Consider the following 20,385-nt stretch of genomic DNA (forward strand, 5'->3'; position numbering starts at 1 on the left):
TTGCATATTTTCATGACGAAATATAAAATTGTGATGTTTCCTTTCGTTACGTCTTAAACAGAAAGAACATCGAAGTTTGGACAGAATTTAAAGTTTAGTAATATAAAATCATGTGGAATCAACCATTTTATTCTTGTTTTTTAATAGCTCTCCTAGTTTGTCAGTTGTTAACTTTCAACTACACATTTCAGTCAACTCAAGCCATGTCAAGTGTATTCGATGTAAGTACCAATCCTTTAAAATCATTAAAGTATCGACTAGAAAAACTTATTCACAATGCTATTAGTTGATCGTTTTAAGTTTAATAATTTTCTTTTAACTTTAATTTCAAAAATTTGAAATCCTGTCAGTCTTGGTTTGTTTCATTAATTTCACATTCCTAGTTGAAAGAATACAACGCGAGTGAGATCTGGTGCCACCCAGGCACGTGTGTCCTTGGAAAAGGTGGCTCAGCGTTGGTGATCTTGGGACAGCACTCTAAACTTGGATACGTTGCCATCAAGTGTTTCACTGTTGGCCGAGTTCAAACAAATGCTCTTATTGCAAGGTGCAGGAAGAATTTATGTTCAAAGCCTTTAAACACTATAGGCCTATAGAGCAAACTGGCATGGCAATTAAATAAACTTCCCTGTAGATCAGGGGTTCTCAACGATGAGCCTTTTCAAGGGGCCACGTAAAGTTAGAAATATGATATTTTTTTTAGTATATTATTTCTAAGTCTACTCCACTATAACAAAAGAAATAAATTAAAATTTAATGAATTCTTGTGGCCGTAAGAACTGACGGCAACACGTTTGAGCTTTGAGAAAGATAGTTTGACCACATTTTGGGCAATGAATGTGGGATTTTAACAATGTTACTTCTGAAGACAAAGCGGCGGAGTGTCGTGTATAATTATTAAATATGACATGCGGCTGGCACTTTCCACCTCTAAACCAGCAATTAGGACATTATCAGAGTAAAAACAAGCTCGACCACCACATTAACTGAATATGTAATAACTAATTAATGTACTATCATGTTTATTGTGTGCTGTATTTATATCATTTCATCATTCTAACTACCGGTTACTGTATAAACCATTTTTTTAATTAAAATGACGTTTCTTAATTTTTTTTGTTTCTTAAAAAGGTTGGAAAAAAAGGGGTCATGGATTTCTCAAAATTTCCAAAAGGGGCCACGTTGTAAAAAAGGTTGGGAACCCCTGCTGTAGATTATGAAATTTAATTGGTGCTGATTAAATTATTGTACAGGGTGAAAGATGAAGTGGAAATGATTCAGAGAGCCAATCATGAACATGTCGCTCGCGTGTTCGGTTGGACGAAGTGGTCCAACAATATTGGAATTCTTACCCAATATTACGAGGGAGGTGACCTGGGTGGTATTTTCCAAATGCCCAACCGTGTGCTGAAACCACTGCTGTGCCTTCGCATTGCTTTGGAAACAGCCACGGCACTCGCATCCGCCCACGAGTTTTCATCGGAAAAACGCATAATTCACGGCGATGTGAAGCCAGAGAACATTCTCCTCAACAGCGACATGCGATGCAAGCTGGCAGATTTCGGCGCCGCCAAACTGGCTCCATTTACTCGCACCACCACCATCGTAGCCCCCCAGACTTCAGCTCCCAAGGCTTCACAGGATCGCAAGGAGCTCACCATGTCTTATGCTTCCCCAGAAGTTTTGACCAACCCAGGCGTGGAGCCCAACTCACGGCAGGACACCTTCAGCTACGGTGTCATGTTGTATGCAATAATCAGTGGACAGCAGCCTTATACAACCTTCAGCGATAACTTGGCGATCAAAGATGCTGTCACCAAAGAACAACGACCCGACTGTGCTGAGATCGAGAGATACAAAAGCTCTCTCAGCACGGAAGAAAGAGATATCATCAACCTGCTCCAAACGATCATGATGAAGTGCTGGCAACAGGATCCTTTGCAGCGTCCCAAGATGGCGGTGGTGAGAGACGAACTTCAACAACATTTCTCCAAGTTCAACCCGACCGTGGCGGCTCTACAAGCGATCGAGGCTTCCAAAGCTTTGAACCTCGATGCACCAGCACCCGAAGAGGGGGAAAGGCTGCCTCTGAGTCAATTCTCTTCTCACATAGGAACCTTTTTGCCAGGTACTCAACCATTTGCTTGCTATGTCTATGTCCCCTTATTTATAAAATTGACTTTTATATCGCATAATATTCTGTATAACATTTGTGGCAAGCTTCGACTTGTCAAGTGTTTATACAAAAAGTCAAAGTGTTTATACAAAGTTTGCTACAATTTTCCTTTGTACAGCAACCCACCTAACTGGTGACCTTGCTTCTCTGTCCTTGTCAACAAGTTTGCCTGTAACCCCGGCGGTGAGTTCATCGTCTTCACACCAAGCAGTCAGCCCAGCAAGCACTGACACTGCGAGTACATCCTCTCGACAGCTGGGAAATGCCGCCTCATCGACTCAAGGTGTTTCAATGAGTTATCGTGGTTTGATTCTTGAAGTAAATTAGTGTTAAATTTCATTATTCATTCGCTTAGCGTGAAAGCATATCATGAAATTGGAAATAACTCCTATTTTCTAAGCTGCTCTAATTTGCACTGTTTTTTTATTTTAAATTGGCAAAAATATATTAGAGAGATACTATACAGATGTAGCCTACTACAGCATGCAACTACTCCGTATGATGATTTGTTATTTGAAATACCTTTATTCAGTGAACTTATGTAATGGTTTCAGCTAGAAGAAATACAATGTGTGAACGTTTTGTTTAGATTGAGTGTTTTTTATTTCGTAAAAAATATTTAGTAAAATAAAAGCAATAACCAGGCCATCAATTAATACAAAGTAAGTCAGTAAGTTTTTATTTTATATGTTTTTAGAAAAGTCGAATACAGTGAGCCAATAAAGTTTTAGGCAGAATACATAAGTGAAAATATTTATTCAGAAATTAAAAAATGAGAAAGGTTTATAATAAACTTACTAAGTAGGTGTAAATTTTTCAAGCGATCGAGTTGTAAAGTGAAGAAAACATTTTGGGTCTGACTTAACATTGTAATTTACTGCTGAGAAATAAACCACCATTTAAAACAAAGCAAGTTACGAGCAAGAAAAACAAGAAATATCCACGAAATTGAATATTTGCAGCTTACATTTGTATATCAAGAGGCCAGAGCACATAAATATTTCAGAAACAAGGAAGGCTATGTTGGGTTTACGACTGTACAGGCATCAATCTTGATAGAAACAGATTTATAAATAAGGAAGGACTGGTCAGGCTGATGTATCTGGAAGTTACAGGTGGTATTAAAGAACTGTTTTAGTTTCGCTCTTAAGTTTAATAACTAATCATTTATATGTGAGCAAACTGAATTACACTATTACCTTAAATTCAACTATCACTTTTGGAAGTTTCATTTCTCAGTCCTCATACTAAAACAATATCCGTTACCGGTAGGCTACATAAGACAAAGCCCTAAAACCGAGACTGTCTCGGCTTAACATAGGGAAAGCCTACCTTAAACGTTAACTACAAATTTCAAGTTTGTGAATTTCAGTCAGATGACATTACCAGTAAGCAACCGAAAAAATTGTCAAACTTTATCCTTCTAGCTCAGTGGTTCCGCCCTTTTATCTTGCTGCACACGGATTCCAGACATAAGACCGAAATAAGAACAACACCAACGTCAGAATAAAACACAATTCGAAATAAGACCTAAAAGGTCAGAATGAGGCCTAAACAACACTTTAACTATCCCCAAACCCCACCCCTAAGTACATTACTAACTCCCCTAATAATTTCAACACCAACCCATTTTCTAACCCCACCCATTACCGTACCCACCAATATATCCAAACAGGACCAAAAATTTGGTGCCAAACAGCGGTGCCCTGACAGCGCCGGTCAGACTAGTCACTAGGGCGTCCAAACGTAGTCACCAAAAGAGCCAGACCGATAGTCCCCGATCGTCCCATAGGCCTACCCTCTACTGACAGGTTCGGGGATTTTTAGGCCTTCTTTCGTTCAATTTAGTCCTTATTCCGATGAATTTAGGCCTTGTTCCGAAGAATTTAGGCCTTATTCCGATGGCTTATTTAGACGATTTTGCCCTTATGCTTCACTGGATATTACTGCGTATTTGGCTGTGTAATGTCGTTGGTCTTAATACCATGGTTTTATAGATTTTTCTGATTTAGGTAGTGTTGTTTTTTAGGTCTTATTGTGTGTTCCCCTGCACATCTTTGAAATCACCAAACAATTCTCGCACCACTTCTAGAATTGCTTGAATATTAAAACCGTTGTAATTTTAGTTTTATACAAGTAACTGATACACAGTAACGCCCCCAAAAAATGTTAATTAGTTTTACCAAAATGTGAATTAGTTTTACATTTAACTAAGAAAGGAATTAAATTACAGTAATACATTTTCTGTGCCTGATTCAGCATCCCCTCACCCCCGTGAAACAGTTCTCCCACCCCTGGTTAAAAATACCTGCTCTAGCTCATTAAATGCATCAAGCATTTCATTAACACCTTAGTTAGTTGGTTAAATTACAAAAAACAATAGTAGGACAAGGATATATTTAAACATTGCAGGCGGATTAACGAAAAAACTTTGGCACTATAAAAATATATTTTCCTGACTGAGTGAGCCGTGAAATCAAAAATAATGATTAATTGTATACCAGGGGTTTAACACTTAATCCACCAGGCACCTGACGCTAATTTAGACTAGCTTTCAGTCGCCTTGCAAAGTCATGTCACATTATTTATTTTGTATAGAATTTTACTTTGACTCACATGTTCGTGATCAAAAAATACAAAAGTAGAAAATGTCTCGTCTATATTTTTTAATAGAGTTTTACCAACCTAATTCACTTTTAGCATTTTAGCATTTGATTTACCTAGCAACGAAACTAGGGTCTTAAACTCAATTACTCGACAGGATGACACAATCATAGAATACTTACATTTTTTACAAATGTATTTTTCAAATATTTTTTGTAACTTAAATTAATTTAGTGTAAAAATATATTATTTTAAAATTAAAAATAAATTTTAATTTGGCGAGATAATCTTCACTTAACTAAAGTACCTACAAGCAACAAACCTTATATTTCAGGAAGTTGTTTTTTCGTCGACATTATGTAATATTGGATAAATAAAATTATAAACTTTTTTGTATTTTTACGTTGCAGGTGGAACAAGAAACTCGATTGACGATTATTTTGATTCAAATAGTAAGACTGAAGTGTTTTTTCGTTATTTTATTAAACAATTGTAGTGCTTTTAATAATAATTTATTTTACTCTTATTTGGAACTCAATCATTTTTTCATTCTTATGTTATCTAGACCCCTATAGTTTACTGATGTAAAAACTAAGTTATAAATATAGATTTACTAATGTAAGAAAATAAACTAATTTGTATTAAACATTTCATTCAAAGCCAAATAAACAAACACAGAATTTTCCTTCATTAATTTTATTCAAGAAAGGAAAACTGCACTTCCGCTCATCCGAAAATACGTGACCACTGTGAAGGAGGAAAACTTTCTTCGAGCAAATCGCGTCGCGGGTGACCTTCAGCAAATCACCCAAGGTCAAACGACAACGGAAGATTTTCGACAACTTGGAATTAAACTGAAAGAAGAGAAGAAATATTTGGAATCCATTTTGGTTTTTCAAATATCTTCAATTATTTCCGCAAATGACCGGGATCCTGAGAAAGCAGTTAGGGGTGGTCTGGGTTGTGCTGGGGAGTTGATGTTGACAAACATAAAGATGATTGAAAGTGACGTCACAATGAAGTCCATTGTGCGCGATCACGTGCTTCCACTGATGCGCGACATCCGACTCCAGATTGATGAAATTGAAAACGTCGGCGAGAAGTTCCGGGTTTTAAACTTGGTTTGGTGTTTGCATTACATCGGAATGAGCGAAGGTTTAATCGATAATCAAGAAAGTCGGGAGCGAAGTTTAAAAAAAGCAATTTCTTTAATGGAAACAACTTTCGGCGTCGAAGCTTCAAAGCATCGAGTTTACGCTGCTTGTTTACACAACCTCGGTTCTGTGTGTTCGCAAACCTCGCGGATCACTGATGCGGTGAAATATTTCGAACGAGCTCTGGAAGCAAAAAAGAAAGCCGAGGATCCAAGTGAAGAAGAAAAGAAGAAATCGATTGAAAGAACTGAAAACAATTTGAGAATAAACAAAGCAAAACTTGGAAAGTGAACAATCGAGTCGAAGCGAGGAATAAAAACAAAAAACATTTGGCGACAATTTTGTAAATATAGTTGATTAAAATTTGTCGATGTGTGATCTTAAAATATAAATATTGTTTATTTACAAATTAATAAATATTTGGGGAAACTTATTTGATTTTTGCAAGCAAATATTTTCCAGGTTAGAAAATTAAAAAAGGCAGAATATTTAGTTTTTAGCAGTTTAAAGATAAAAACTTACATTTTCTAGGTTAAACTTTTTCTTGTTTGTGTCTCTTGATCTGAAAAATAAAAGACAGAAAAGTATGATAACAAAAGTAGCTTCTTGTAACTGTCAAAAGGCACAAAAATGAGAATTTCGAAAAATACAAAAAACTGTAGGAAATCAAATTGTATGTAAATATATCGGCAACTAAAAATAATGCCAATAAAGACGACTATATATATAGGTTATGCATATATATATAAAAATATTTCAAATCGAATCACAAATGCTCCATTCACTTAAAACAAAAATGTTAGAAGTGCATTAAATTTGTCACATATCGACAACTAAAATAAACGCTTACTAAAGATATATACATATACTTAAATATATATTTCAATCTGAATACAAAATACTTCATTATCAACACTTTAAACATAAGTATTAAAAGTGCATTACAGCTGAATACAACAGTAAAGCAAAATGAAAAACTCTAAATAACAGACAGAAAAGTATGATAACAAAAGTAGACTCTTGTAACTGTCAAAGGCTAAAAAGTAAGATTTTTTGCATAATACTAAATACTGTAGGAATTTAGCAAATTGCATGTACAGGTATCATCAACTAAAAGGAATGTTAAACAAAGATAATTATATATAGGCTATACAAATGTAATATATATATACCTCGGTCAGAACAAGCCAGGTTCGCACTGAAATATCTTTTTTTTTAAAGTGTTGTAACTTGGTTGGTTATCGTTCGGCAAATCTGTATGATGTTGAACTCCGCTGTATTCATTGAAAAACATCACTCACCAACATTCACTTTAATAAAACAAATCAATTGGTTAAATGTATGCAAACTGAGTTTAATCAAATAATAATACTGTTTTATATACAATCTTGCATTTACTTTCAAGACATATACTAGCAAGAAAAGTAGTCTGGCAAGGCTTCGAAGTTGGACTAGAGACTCTGTAAGACCACCCGAGTCTGACTCTCGAATGCTCAGTATGTAAAACTGATCAGGCTGAACACAGTAAATTGATAGGTTGGCGCATGAGTTATAAGACACCCCTATAATGAGATTGCTTTATATCCAGCCTATGTAGTTAAAAAAATTTAAATACAGGCTGTACTCCTACTCGATAGATTTAACAAATTTAGCATCACACTTACCCTTTTCTGCTAAAGTCAAACTTTTTGTGGTTTAATCAACTTCGCAACCATGCGGATAGGTGCAAATGCTCATTTTAGAATTTGACCCAAAGCCTGACATTTAAGAATTGTTCATTTAATCTAAATGAAAACAGCACAATTAATAACGTGAACAACCCATCCACGCACTTTGAGAATTGAAATATTAAACCCTTTTTATATACTAGCAACTAAAACCAAAATTTTAATTAAAACAACCATGAGGACAATTACCTTAATCATAATTTTTAGTATTTGTCGAGAAAAGTTTTACATTGGTCAAATATTGCTTTAAACAACATTTTAAAGCCATTACCTCACATATAACAATGTGCACTGACAAATCCAGATGTTAATCTAGTTTAATCACAAACACACAGAAGTCATTATCTGTTAAAATCACATTAATTTATACACCAGTAACATGTGCATCTTATTCCTAATCAAATAGAATATAAAACAACAATGCAAGAAAAAACAAGTATATATACAGAATAATAATAATACTAAACATATGAGTCTAGAGCTCCTTACTGCTTTAAGTACAAATGCAAAGTGAAGGACAAACCATGATTTAGATAACACAAGCCAAACACAAAGTAAACTCCATGAGAGCTAGTTAAACATAGAACACTTCTTGATCTGAAAATAACAGGTAAAAAAGTATGATAATAAAAGTAGCCTCTTGTAACTGTCAAAGGCTAAAAAATAAGATTTTTTGCATAATACAAAAAACTGTAGGAATTAAATTGCATGTACACATATCGGCCACTAAAATAAATGTGAAAGAAAGATAACTATATAATTATAGGCTATGCAAATGTATTAAATATATCAGGGTTTTCCCAAACTGGATGACTGCACATATGGTCCGTGGCGATATGACATAAAATTAAAAAGTTACACATATAGCCTACGTTGTACAGCAGGGGTCGACAACCTACAGCCCGAATGTAATTTATCCGACCCGCAGCCTCTTTGACAAACTAGACATGAGTCCATTTTTTTCTATTTCTCATACTTTTTGACTATTTTAACTATGTAAGTGCGAAAAATGTTCGCGCTTTGCCTTAACGATCCTTATACATCAGGTTTGTTTACGTTATGATGCTGCCTCCTTAAAAGTAACTAAACCCGTTTTTAAGTGCGAAAACATCCGAAGCCTCCCTGATTTACAGTTGTTCTAACATAATTGTTAGTGAATATTTTGTGCGGTCCGCAGAGACCTTTTTCAGTTTGGATTTAGCCCGCGACTAGAAAAAGGTTGTCGACCTATGTTGTACAGTATGTGTACTCTTCCAAAGATAATTAAATTGCCGCAGTTATTCACAACTTATTGATTTCAAAAGCTTTTGCTGTCCAGTATCGTAAATCTTACAAATTTATGATGAATTGATGATTTAAGCAGAGGGAAGCAATCCCATCCGTCCCAATGATGTTGTCAGTTTTGTTAACATATAAAATTTGATTTTATTTATTTTTTGCTTTGTATTGCGGTCCGCCAAAACAAAGATTTACAAATAGTGGTCCGTGGTCCAAAAAAGTTTGGGAAACTCTGATATACATATATATATTTCAATCCTAATCAAAATACTCCATTCAATAAAAAAAGTAATAAAAGTGCATTGCGTCTGAATTCAACAGCAAATCAAATTTAAACATTTTAATGAAATCCAGAACACCATAATTAAAGTACCTACCTCGGGCAGAACAAGCCAAGTTCGCACAAAAATATCTTTTTTTAAAAAGTGTTGAAACTTGGTTGGTAATCTTGATTTTACTCAATTTTTTATTAGAAGAATGATTTGTGTTACATCTCCTAACATAATAGGGAGCACTTTATCAAGTCCTGAAAAAATATTGAATTTTATAACAACATGTTTTATCTCTCTTTTTCATGTTATTGAAAAACTTTACCGTTTAATTAAAAAAAAATATATATTAATGCAAATTTTATTTATAATGATACTGTTTCTTGGCATAAAAGTGAAAAAATATGTTTCTGAAATTAATAAGGAAATAATTTGTTTGGAGACAGATACTAATGAAACATTGTCTGGAACACCAATTGTAGTAATTCCACTACCTTGCATTTAATTAGTCACTGATATCCACTCATTAGGCCGCAGTCAAACCCTTATCCCCATTCATTGGCATCATGTGTAGCATTGTTGGAAAGGTGAGATTAAGGCCTATCCCAATTTGTTGGTTAAACAGTCAGCAAATGTTTTTATCTTGTAATATTTAGCGAATATTAATATTTTTTCTAATTTTTTTATATTAATAAAATTTAGACCAGTCTTAGTGTGAGGGTAACTTTTTTTGGTGCTGGTCTAGAATCCCACCACAACGGACAGTATTTGGGTTAGGGCGCGGGAGAGCGTTTGGGTAGGCCAAGTATTATTAATAAATAATAAATGTAATAATAGTTGACCAACTCAAATGCTAACCGACACCCTAACCCAGTGGTTCTCAACCTGGGGGTCGCGAAGGGGGTCGCAAAGGGCTGTCTCGGGTGGTCGCCATGAACAATTTCATTAAGGAAATAATCATAAGAATTAGGCAATAGGAACTAACAGTTTAGCAGTTTAGAAGGAGCAAAATAACCGCCGGTCTAACATTTGTCTTTGTGCAGCTTTTGCAGCAGTGAACCTGTCGCGTTTATCACGTCACCATTACACTTTTCAATTAAGGAATCAAGCCTAGCTTCAGTCAAACGATGTCTAATAAAAATGAATGGACGCTCAAACCAGGATTGCCAGAAGGCCCAAAATTTGAACCAAAAACAATAAATTGTCCTAATTTATCTGCTGTGTCCGACGGTGGGATGAAGTAAAACCAAACATTGTGGGATGAAGTAAAACCATGGGCTCACGAGGCCTACAAACTTTGTTTATACAAACTTTAACAACGTTAATTGAAAAATTGTTCGCGCTTCGCGTGATTTTGATGCGTATTTCTGCAATAATTTTCTGCAGTACAAAAGCGTCAACTGTAGTATAGGGCGCTTTAGTTCCAAATTGAAATTAAGGCCAAGTAACAATAAAAGTTGTGCTAGGTTTACAATAGGTTACAGGCAAAGTATTTCTACTTTTCAGCGGTATCACAACATTTTAAATAGCCTTTTTCAAAACATCCACAGAATACCGGTAATAAAATTTTGGTCTTGCCGTTTTGGCGAAGAGAAATAGAATACAGACAGCTTTATTATTGCACTGCTGTTAACGACTAACCGTTTTGTAATTTTGTAGGGAATTTATAGGAATTTATAGCTGCTCACCAAGAACAGATACCTCCATTGATTACCTTTAGTCTCACACTAGGTTCATGCTAAATATTATTTGACCTAAAATGTCAATCTCTGGCAACCCTGGCTCAAACTGTAACTTTAGCTTGTTGTGCATAGCACATTTTAGCCTAATTTTGATACAATCCTAAACTAGATTTTTTCCCTTTTGATATTTGCCAATTTTAAAATGTGTTTTTTATTTACTCAGGTTTATTTATCATACACTATAATTGGGGGGTCGCGCAAGTTATCGAAAACTTAAAGGGGTTCGCGAGAACAAAAAGGTTGAGTACCACTGCCCTAACCCAAGTATTGTGCGTTAATTGAATAACTGTTTGAACGCTGTGTTAGGATTCTAGACCAGCGTCTTTTTTTCTAAATACTGTAATCTCCCGCCTAAGTCCGCACCCGTTTAAGTCCGCATCCCAGTTAAGTCCGCAAAAAATTCTCCAAAAATCTTTTATCAAAAAAAGTTTATCAAAAAGATTTTTTTTTTCAATTTTTGTAGAGTAAATATCTAATATCGAGGGCTGTTCAGCGATTTGCTTTGCTTTTAAAATCGCCAATAAAGATCGATACGAAAGACTTGCTCGGTGGATGTTATTAACTCCAAGATACAGCATAAATGTTAGCTCAGAAAATCGACCAACAGATGCTCGCACGTGTTTTATTTTACTTTCTTTTGACATCCGATATTTTTCGCAGATCGTTTTCAAATAGCTTCTCTATTTTCCCAACCTCTTGGATAGATTTTTTATATACATCGTAATTTGCAAGACTTCGCTTACTGTAGGATGACCTGGGTCACTCCATTTACTAGCGTAGGACATTAACGTCACGCATTATAGGATTTTTTTTATGGTAACTCTGATTTTAATTTATTACAAATTTGCCGCCTGTTCGCTTCAAAAGTTTCAAATAACCTAAAACAATAATTACAGTAGGCCTATTATATGTTGCTTATTTTAAGCCAGGGTGGTCCAAGGTTGACAACAGCATCGCGGGCCATAATATTCTTTGCGGACATAAAGAGCTACTTGCATGCTAGGGGCGGACAATTGATTTTAGTTTGGTCGGGGCATAAAACGTTTAAAGATGACGTCACAAAGCATCGTCAAATACATATAAGATCCATAAACTTGCTGCTCTCGTCGAACTTGTGCGCAAATAAACTCAGGTGTTTATAAGCGTGGAATGTTTTTTTAACTAGATCAATTTTGCTGAAATTGCATCAGGAAGAGTCAGGGCGTTAGCCATATATAAGCTCCATGAACTTGCTGCTCTCGTCGAACTTGTGCGCAAATAAACTCAGGTGTTTATAAGCGTGGAATGTTTTTTTTAACTAGATCAATTTTGCTGAAATTGCACCAGGAAGAGTCAGGGCGTTAGCCATTACCCAGCTAACAATTTGACGTCGCAGCGACGTAGAATTTTGGTTTAAGTTTGGTCGATAAGACATTGCAACCAACGTTATTTCTACGTAAAAGCGTCGACACTTTACGACCTAGATGCGACGTTGTGCAACTACGTTATTTATACGTTTATCATAAACGTTATTTTTACGTAGAAGTGCCTACTCCAGACGACGTAGATTAGACGTTGCAAATTACGATGTTCAGCGACGTTATTTATACGTTTATCATGAACGTTATTTTCACGTAAAAGCGTCGACACCAAACGATGTAGATGCGACGTTGTGCAACTACGTTATTTAGACGTTTATCATGAACGTTATTTTCACGTAAAAGCGTCGACACTTTACGACCTAGATGCGACGTTGTGCAACTACGTTATTTATACGTTTATCATGAACGTTGTTTTTACGTAGAAGTGTCTATTCAAGACAACATAGATTAGACGTTGCAAATTACGATGTTCACAGACGTTATTTTTACGTAAAAATGATCCGGACAAAGTTCATGCGACGTTGGAAACTACGTTGTAAAACTAGGTTATTGAAAACGTTCACATTGTTATGTTTGCGTAATAGTTTGGACTCCATGCCCTACAAATTACGTTTGCAACTACGGTATAATGCGCAAAAAAAAAACATAATAAAGATTGTTTTGAACTTTTAAAACACTTATACTTGTTGTGACATATCTGACTGTAATTATTTACACTTGCAAATTCTTACTAAATCTTCTAAACAATTACCATCCAGGAAGATATAGAAATAATATAGTATTGAAGTAAAACAAAAACGGAAGTATAAAAATGTTGACAACAAAGAACTGTAAAAAAGACAAGAAAACTGAGAAAATTGGTCTGTGGACCTGCAAAACACACAAATTTTATAGTGTTACTTAAATTGCTCTATTACACTAACACAGTCTAAAAGACAAAATTTAAAAAGTTTTGCATTTCACAGACTATGTGTAAAACAATGCACGTTGCACATTAAAACAGGAAAGTAACGTTAACAACAACAACGTATTGAAAAAATAAGAACAATACAAATCCAGCGGTGTAAAACGAAAATCCAGCAGTTTAATCCGAATCTGAATGCGTGTGCGATACATCGAGAGAGCTGTTGGCAAATAATATAAAAATTAGAGAATAGGGAAGTGACTGCTAGGGCTATAGGGTCGAACAGGGGAATATATACCTTATAAAAATGGCTCATTTGTTTGTCAAGCTAAGGAAAACCCCATCCAACTTTCATCTGTTTAGGCTGCATTAACTGGGAAATGTGATTAATGACTACAAACATAACTTTTAACTTCATTTACCTTATGAAACTAAATTGAAATAAGAAAAGCCAAAAAAACTAATTGCAATGATACACGTGCTTCTACATGGTACAATAAATGCCCAACTGGTTGCCTTAAACAGAAAATTTAAAATAACCTGATAGTTATTTCATGTTTTTGATTTTTTTATTATGTCAGCAAAGTGTTTTGTGATTAATTGTTCTCACTATTGGTAATATTATAATCCAGACGTTTGGAATCCTAAGGCTGGATCCCCACCGGGCTTCAGACACGACGCGACGAAACATGTCTGTCTAATGACTTGTCGCGTCGTGCCTGAAAGCGACTGTGTCTAATCCCCACCGACAAAGCGCGCGAAACTTGAACTGGTCAGAGCTATAGGCGATATAATTCAGTTGTGGTCATGGCGGAGGCAAATGAAATGGAAATTTTGGCAGTAATATGGATTTGGAAACGTAACCAGCAGTTTACTCGACCAAACAAGTACTGGGTTCACCCTATTTGTGAAAAAAGGTATACAGAGGGTTCTTTCCATACACTTTTTCGCACTTTATTGAAACATGAGGATAAATTTCAAAACTACGCAAGGATGTCTTCAAAATTGTTTTTTGAACTGGTTAAGCTGGTAAAACTAGATATAGAAAAGAAAGATACGAACTATCGGGCGGCGATATCACCAACTGAAAGAGTTATGCTAACTTTGAGGTAAGACTTTTTTTGGCTGTAGTTAAATGATGATTGCAGATTTTTTTTTTAATATGTCTCTGCTATAGATATTTGGCAACTGGAGACAGCTACAAAAGTCTTCATTATCAATTCCACATTGGACATTCTACAATTGCCCGTATTATTCCGGAGGTATGCAACGCAATTTGGAACGTTTTGCAGCCATTATACATGCCAGAAGTGACCGAAGAAATCTGGTTGGAGAATGCCCGTCGATATTTGGAGCTTTGGAATTTCCCGAATTGCATTGGTGCTATCGATGGCAAACATGTCCGCATCAAATGTCCTGTACGAGCTGGATCGCAATTTTACAATTATAAAAGTTATAATTCAATTGTATTGCAAGCAATTGCAGATGCTGATGGTTGTTTTTCTTCTATCGAAGTAGGGGATTACGGAAGAAATAGTGATGGCGGGGTTTTTCGCACTTCTATGTTTGGGCAAAGGATGATTGGAAATTCATTGGACATTCCGGAAAATCGCCCACTCCCAGGAGAAACAGAAAATGACTTTCCATATGTGTTGGTCGGAGACGAAGCATACCCTCTGCTACAAAATCTTATGCGGCCTTACCCGAGAAGAGCTTTGGATAACGAAAAACGCGTGTTTAACGCTCGTTTATCTAGAGCAAGAAAAAGTGTTGAGTGTGCATTTGGAATAATGGCTGCTAAATGGCGGGTTTTCGAAAAACCTATATGTCTGCAACCAGAACAAGTCGACAAAGTTGTTAAAGCAGCATGTATACTTCACAATTATGTTAGAAAACAAGAAGGCGCCGTCATTGAGCCCTCCTTCTGTGATATGGAACAAGTTGCAACGCATTCTTATGTCCATGTAAACAGATCTAGACCTGCATCGCAAGCATTGGGCATTCGTGACTTATTCAAGCAATATTTTCATTCACCAAACGGAGAACTTCCATGGCAATACAATAATCTCATGTAAATTTATTTTATAAAATAATGACTGGGTACAATAAAACCGTTACAAATTTGTTACTTCACTAAATTGGAAAATAAAACAGGGGTGGTATTGCATACAACAATCGTAGGTTAACACATGAGGTACCTTAGTAAAAAAAGCATATAACGAAAAACGAATTAAAACTTGAACAACAGTGATAAGAATATAAGGCAGTGGCAAGAAAGGCAACAGTGAAACGAAAGGCAGGTGCAGAACTTCGAAATTGAAAAATAGCGTGAAAAAATGACACAACAATAAAAGGAAGAACAATTAAGGGTTGCCAAATAAAAAACATAATTTCTTTTTAAAATGCAAATAACCATTTTTAAAAAACGAATTCTCTAAAACAAAAAATTATCTTGACGTATGGTACGACAAACCCAAAACACAATTCTTAAATACAACAACTAATCCACATATTTTTCCACCACAGTAAGAATATCTTTTTTAAAATTAATTTTTTGGGAACCTATTAACTGCTTCATTTCTGGCAGTATGCTTAGCAAAAATAGTCTATCTGGGTCTTCTTCCCTTGGCCTCTGACTTAAAAAATTTAGCATTGCCTCATCAACTTTACTTGAAGTACTGGTGGATTCCCGCCTTCGTTTTTCTTTGCGAGGTGGGTGATCACCAGATGTTTTAGCATTAGCATCAGTTGCTAGGGCATTATTATCAGGTTCAAGAACAAAATGTTCAGCAGACGAACTTTCTTCTATGTCCCCAAAAGTGACCTCTATTTCCTGTACATCATCACTTGATGAAGTTGTGGAAATATTTCCAGACATACTGAAGTGTAACATACAATATAAGAAAATTAACCACTAGTTGTTATATATTTAAGTTAGTAAATTATTGTTATTTTTAAAGCAAACATTGTAAGCAACACAGATATTGTTTAGGTGAAAAATAGCTCCATAACAACTACTTTAATAAAAACTATGGTTCTAAATAAAGCTTTTATCTTTACCAGAACTATTTATTATTTTTATTTTGTGACCTGGCAACAAAGTTGAAAAATTATACTATCTTGTTATATACATTAAGCAATATTTGTCCCCTCGTGTAAGGTTTATATGTGTGTATACTGGGGATGTCTGATAATATCGGAATAGAACCAATATGCGGTACTATATGTTAGCTTTGTAATTATACCAGGGTGGTATAAAACATATTTTGTCCAAAATATTGGCATTGGTGTTGGAATTTGGGACATCCCTATTGTATACCCACTACTTAGTGCTAAAAATTTTAAAACAACAACAAAAACAGTATATTACCTTCTGTGTTTCATAAAGGGAGCTAGGAATGACATTTGCTCAGCAAGGTACCAAGCAATCCTGCGCTTACTGCCAGATCCACTTGGTGCAGTTTTGGACTCACGCAGGTGCCTGGAGTAGGAATTGCGAAGGCCTGTCCAAACCTTTTTACATGATCCAACTGCAATAAAGTAACACAGCCAACAGAATGTAGATAAATATATAAATAAAATACTGCAGTCCTACTTACCATCTGTAGACATAGCTTCAGCTATGGATGACCAACTTTGCTCCTGCATGTCACGGTTATGATATGTTTTTAGTGTAATATCATACATCCAAGGCCTTTGAAATATTTCTTGTATAAGTTTTTCTGGATCCATTTTATAAATTAAAATGTATATATTACACTACTGCTAAAACATTAATGAGCAGTTCAAAATCTGGCACTGGTCTAGAATCCTACTACAATTATTAAATCAACACACAATATTTGGGTTAGGGTGTGAGTTAGCGTTTGGGTGAGGGGTAGGTCAAGTATTAATATATTCATTATTTAATAATAATACTTCCACCCTAACCCAAATAATATGCATTGTGGTAGGATTCTAGACCAGCGCCCAAAATATTTTTTGACCATAGATTAGCACTTTTAAAGTTAAAATTGTATTAAGTGTAAACCTAAATTTTTGTTATACTAAGATAATTACATGTATAGGCACAGTTATGGAAAACTCCAATTAAAACAAACTTGAAAAGGCTTTTCAACTGTTCCAGGAATATATTTTTATATTAATTTACAAAAAAATACCTGCTGAACCTTTTAAAATAACATTCCTAACATAAAACCTACAAAAAACCGTAAAAAACTCATGGTTTCTAGCAAAAAGCATCTTCAGACACGCTAAAAAAGTAGTGCACGCGCTATCTCGCTAAAAACGCGTTTAGTCATGTCTGTCTGCTGTGCGTAAGATTTGCGTCAAGTCTGGTCGGTGGGGACGCGACAACAAAAGAAATAGCGTTCCACTTGATTAGACGCGATCAGACTGCTTTAAAGCGTTTTTGTCTAACCGGTGGGGATTCAGCCTAACACAATTCAACCATAGTTTCAAAATTTAGATGTGCCATTTACTAATTTAGCCAAGCACATAAATTTTATATCACTGTTAATGTATTTTCTTGTGCAACCTGAATTTGTTTAGTAAAATTTAGTATCAAGAATTTTTATCTCATTTTTTTGCTAATAATAACATTTAATAATGAATATTAGTATTTTTTACATTTTTTAAACTTTGTTTTTTATATTAAAAAAATATAGACCATTCTTAGTACTAGTCTATGGTATAATTTTTTCCCAATAATTCTGTCATATTATGTTTATTTTGCCTTTACTTATTGTGTGATAGCGTTTTGTGCTGTGTACCTTCTGGTCCACAGAATACAGACTGGTCAGAAATATATAAAATTAAAATTTTGGTGACATTGTATAACTATCACTGGTAGGTTTTGAAAAAAATTGCTGCCCAAATAAAGAAATTTAAACGCAGCCAGGATACATTTTAAAGTATTTGTTGTTAGCATCTAGGGCAATTGCAAGCATAAAACAAAACAGTAAGAGTCAAATAAATATAATAATTAACAAAAATCTTGAAAATATTAATCACTAATTTACCTGTAAATATTGATGAGCAGCCAAGTTCATGAGGAATATCTTTAACGTGTACCCTTCTTCAAATCCCACCTTGAACTTTTAATCAAGCCTTTAGTCGAGATCTTCAGTAATGAATTTTCAAGTGTTCATTTGGGGTTTTATGCACACCCAAGGTATTTACGCTGGCATGATACAAAGATCAAGATTTGCATTAAAATTGTCTAAAAAAATTGGGTGTTCACTCGCCGTAGAATGCAATTGGGCGCTGGTCTAGAATCCTACCACAATGATTAAATCAACGCACAATAGTTGGGTTTGGGGTGAGAGTTAGCGTTTGGGTGAGGGTGGGTCAAGTATTATTATATTTAATACTTGACCCACCCTAATCCAAAATGCTAACCCGCACCCTAACCCAAATATTGTGCACTGTGGTAGGATTCTAGACCAGCGCCTGCAATTGCCCACAGAGGTAATAGAGCTTGTTTTTCTATATTAGATGAAAATTAGTGGAGGTTTTAAAGTCATTTATTCAGTAAATTATTTTTTTTCCTACTTAAAATAAAAGTTATAAATAAAACTACAAATACAGCTTAGACTATTTAACCTGAAAATATATTTGATAAAAAAGCCTAATCTTTTTATGTAACCCTAATCTTCATGGTTTAAGGAAAACAACCTAAATATCTAACGAGCACTCCAGCGCTGAGCTGCCAAAACTTATGTTGAATTCCAATGTCCTGATAGCAAATGTTTAAACTGGACTGTGATGTCATCCGCATATTGGCCAATCACGAGTTTACGCGCCGTTCGAAAACCGCGAAAAAAAAGCAGCAGGGAGCGACATTCTTGTCTATCCAGGAAACTGCGTCTATAGCGGTCGCTGCGCTAAGTACTTTTTTATGCGATTTGTTTCATGTAAAGACAATGTTACCCTTACTAAAATGCTATCTTAAATTAAGTCACATCTTCATTTTATGTAAGCATAACTAAGTATACTTCTTTACATTTTCTAAAAAAGTTAATCAAAACACATTACAGAAAAAAACAAATATTTTTTACATAGGCTACATAATCCCGACCATTCCTTAAAAGAGAGCATTTCTATTTAACGAAAATTAAAACTTGGAAAGTTGGTTTTGACGTCGGTAAACAACGTTTTTTATACGACACGTATGACATTTTGATTCGATTGTACTTCAGCTCAGTCGAAAAAACTGTGTATGACACGCAAATTCGTCTAAAATCAGTTACCTTTAACGTAAGTAGGCTAATTGATGTTGTTTCTACCTCACGTTTAATGTTTTAATAGGGTTCCTTTGACGTTTGTATCAACGCTAAACAATATTAATGAAATGTTTTAATTTATGTATAAAATAGTCTAAAACAAGTTGACCTCGATGTCAGGTATATACCTTGTTGTATACGTCACGTTTAACGTTTTAATCCGGTTGCATTGTGGTTTGCCGTAACCTTCGAAATGACTACGATCATTTAAGATGTTGCAAATTTGGTTGCGTTTTAGTTTTTCGTAATGTCAAGAAATAAAGTTATTGGAACTTTTGAAAATAGCATTTAAAATGGTTTCAAATAAGTTATCTTCAGCGACAGTTATCATTGCTTTTTGCATATACGCCACGTATGATGTTTTGTTTTGGTTATATTGAAGATTGTAATAACGTTGAAAAATAACACTATATTAACGTTAAAAATGATATAAAATAGTCTAATTCTAAACACAAGTAAGCTTCGATGTCAGTATTTACCGTAGTTTTTATGTCACGTGAAGTTCTAATTAGATTGCATTGTTGTTAGTTACAAACCAAAAAATAACGTTGTTAAAACGCTTAAAATCACGTCAAAAATGCTGTCAAAGAAGTTAGCTTTGACCTTAGAATTCAACGTCATTTATACTTCACGCGTGACGTTGTCAGTTAGTTGGATCTTAGTTTGTCGCAACGTCAAGAAATAACGTTATTAAAACGTTTAAAATTACATCCAAAACGGTCTTAAATAAGTTAGCTTTGACGTCAGAAATCACCGTTGATTGTACGTCACGTATGATTTCCTAAATTGGGTCCATTGTGGTTTCTCACGACAACGTATGAAATGAAATCAAGTTTACTTTGACGTGAGTAAATAACGTTGCATGTACGTCACCTATGACGTTCTA

The 20,385-nt window shown here is 35.0% G+C and overlaps 2 protein-coding genes across 2 annotated transcripts; both read left to right on the forward strand.

Annotated features, from left to right (window-relative positions):
• The first annotated feature begins 389 nt into the window (after positions 1–389).
• LOC146162813 (receptor-interacting serine/threonine-protein kinase 1-like) lies at positions 390–5,421 on the forward strand. Its single transcript, XM_083384618.1, has 4 exons — positions 390–547; positions 1,254–2,128; positions 2,295–2,459; positions 5,191–5,421. Exons 2-4 carry the CDS (start codon positions 1,273–1,275, stop codon positions 5,274–5,276), a joined length of 1,107 nt encoding a protein of 368 aa, XP_083240744.1. The 5' UTR covers positions 390–547; positions 1,254–1,272; the 3' UTR covers positions 5,277–5,421.
• A 349-nt stretch (positions 5,422–5,770) lies between these two features.
• On the forward strand, positions 5,771–6,342 carry LOC146162814 (uncharacterized). The gene has a single exon (XM_083384619.1). It carries the CDS (start codon positions 5,776–5,778, stop codon positions 6,223–6,225), a length of 450 nt encoding a protein of 149 aa, XP_083240745.1. The 5' UTR covers positions 5,771–5,775; the 3' UTR covers positions 6,226–6,342.
• The last annotated feature ends 14,043 nt before the right edge of the window (positions 6,343–20,385 follow it).

Source organism: Ascidiella aspersa, chromosome 3 (assembly GCF_963924565.1).
Source record: "Ascidiella aspersa chromosome 3, kaAscAspe10.2, whole genome shotgun sequence".
NCBI classification, from domain to species: Eukaryota; Metazoa; Chordata; class Ascidiacea; order Phlebobranchia; family Ascidiidae; genus Ascidiella; species Ascidiella aspersa.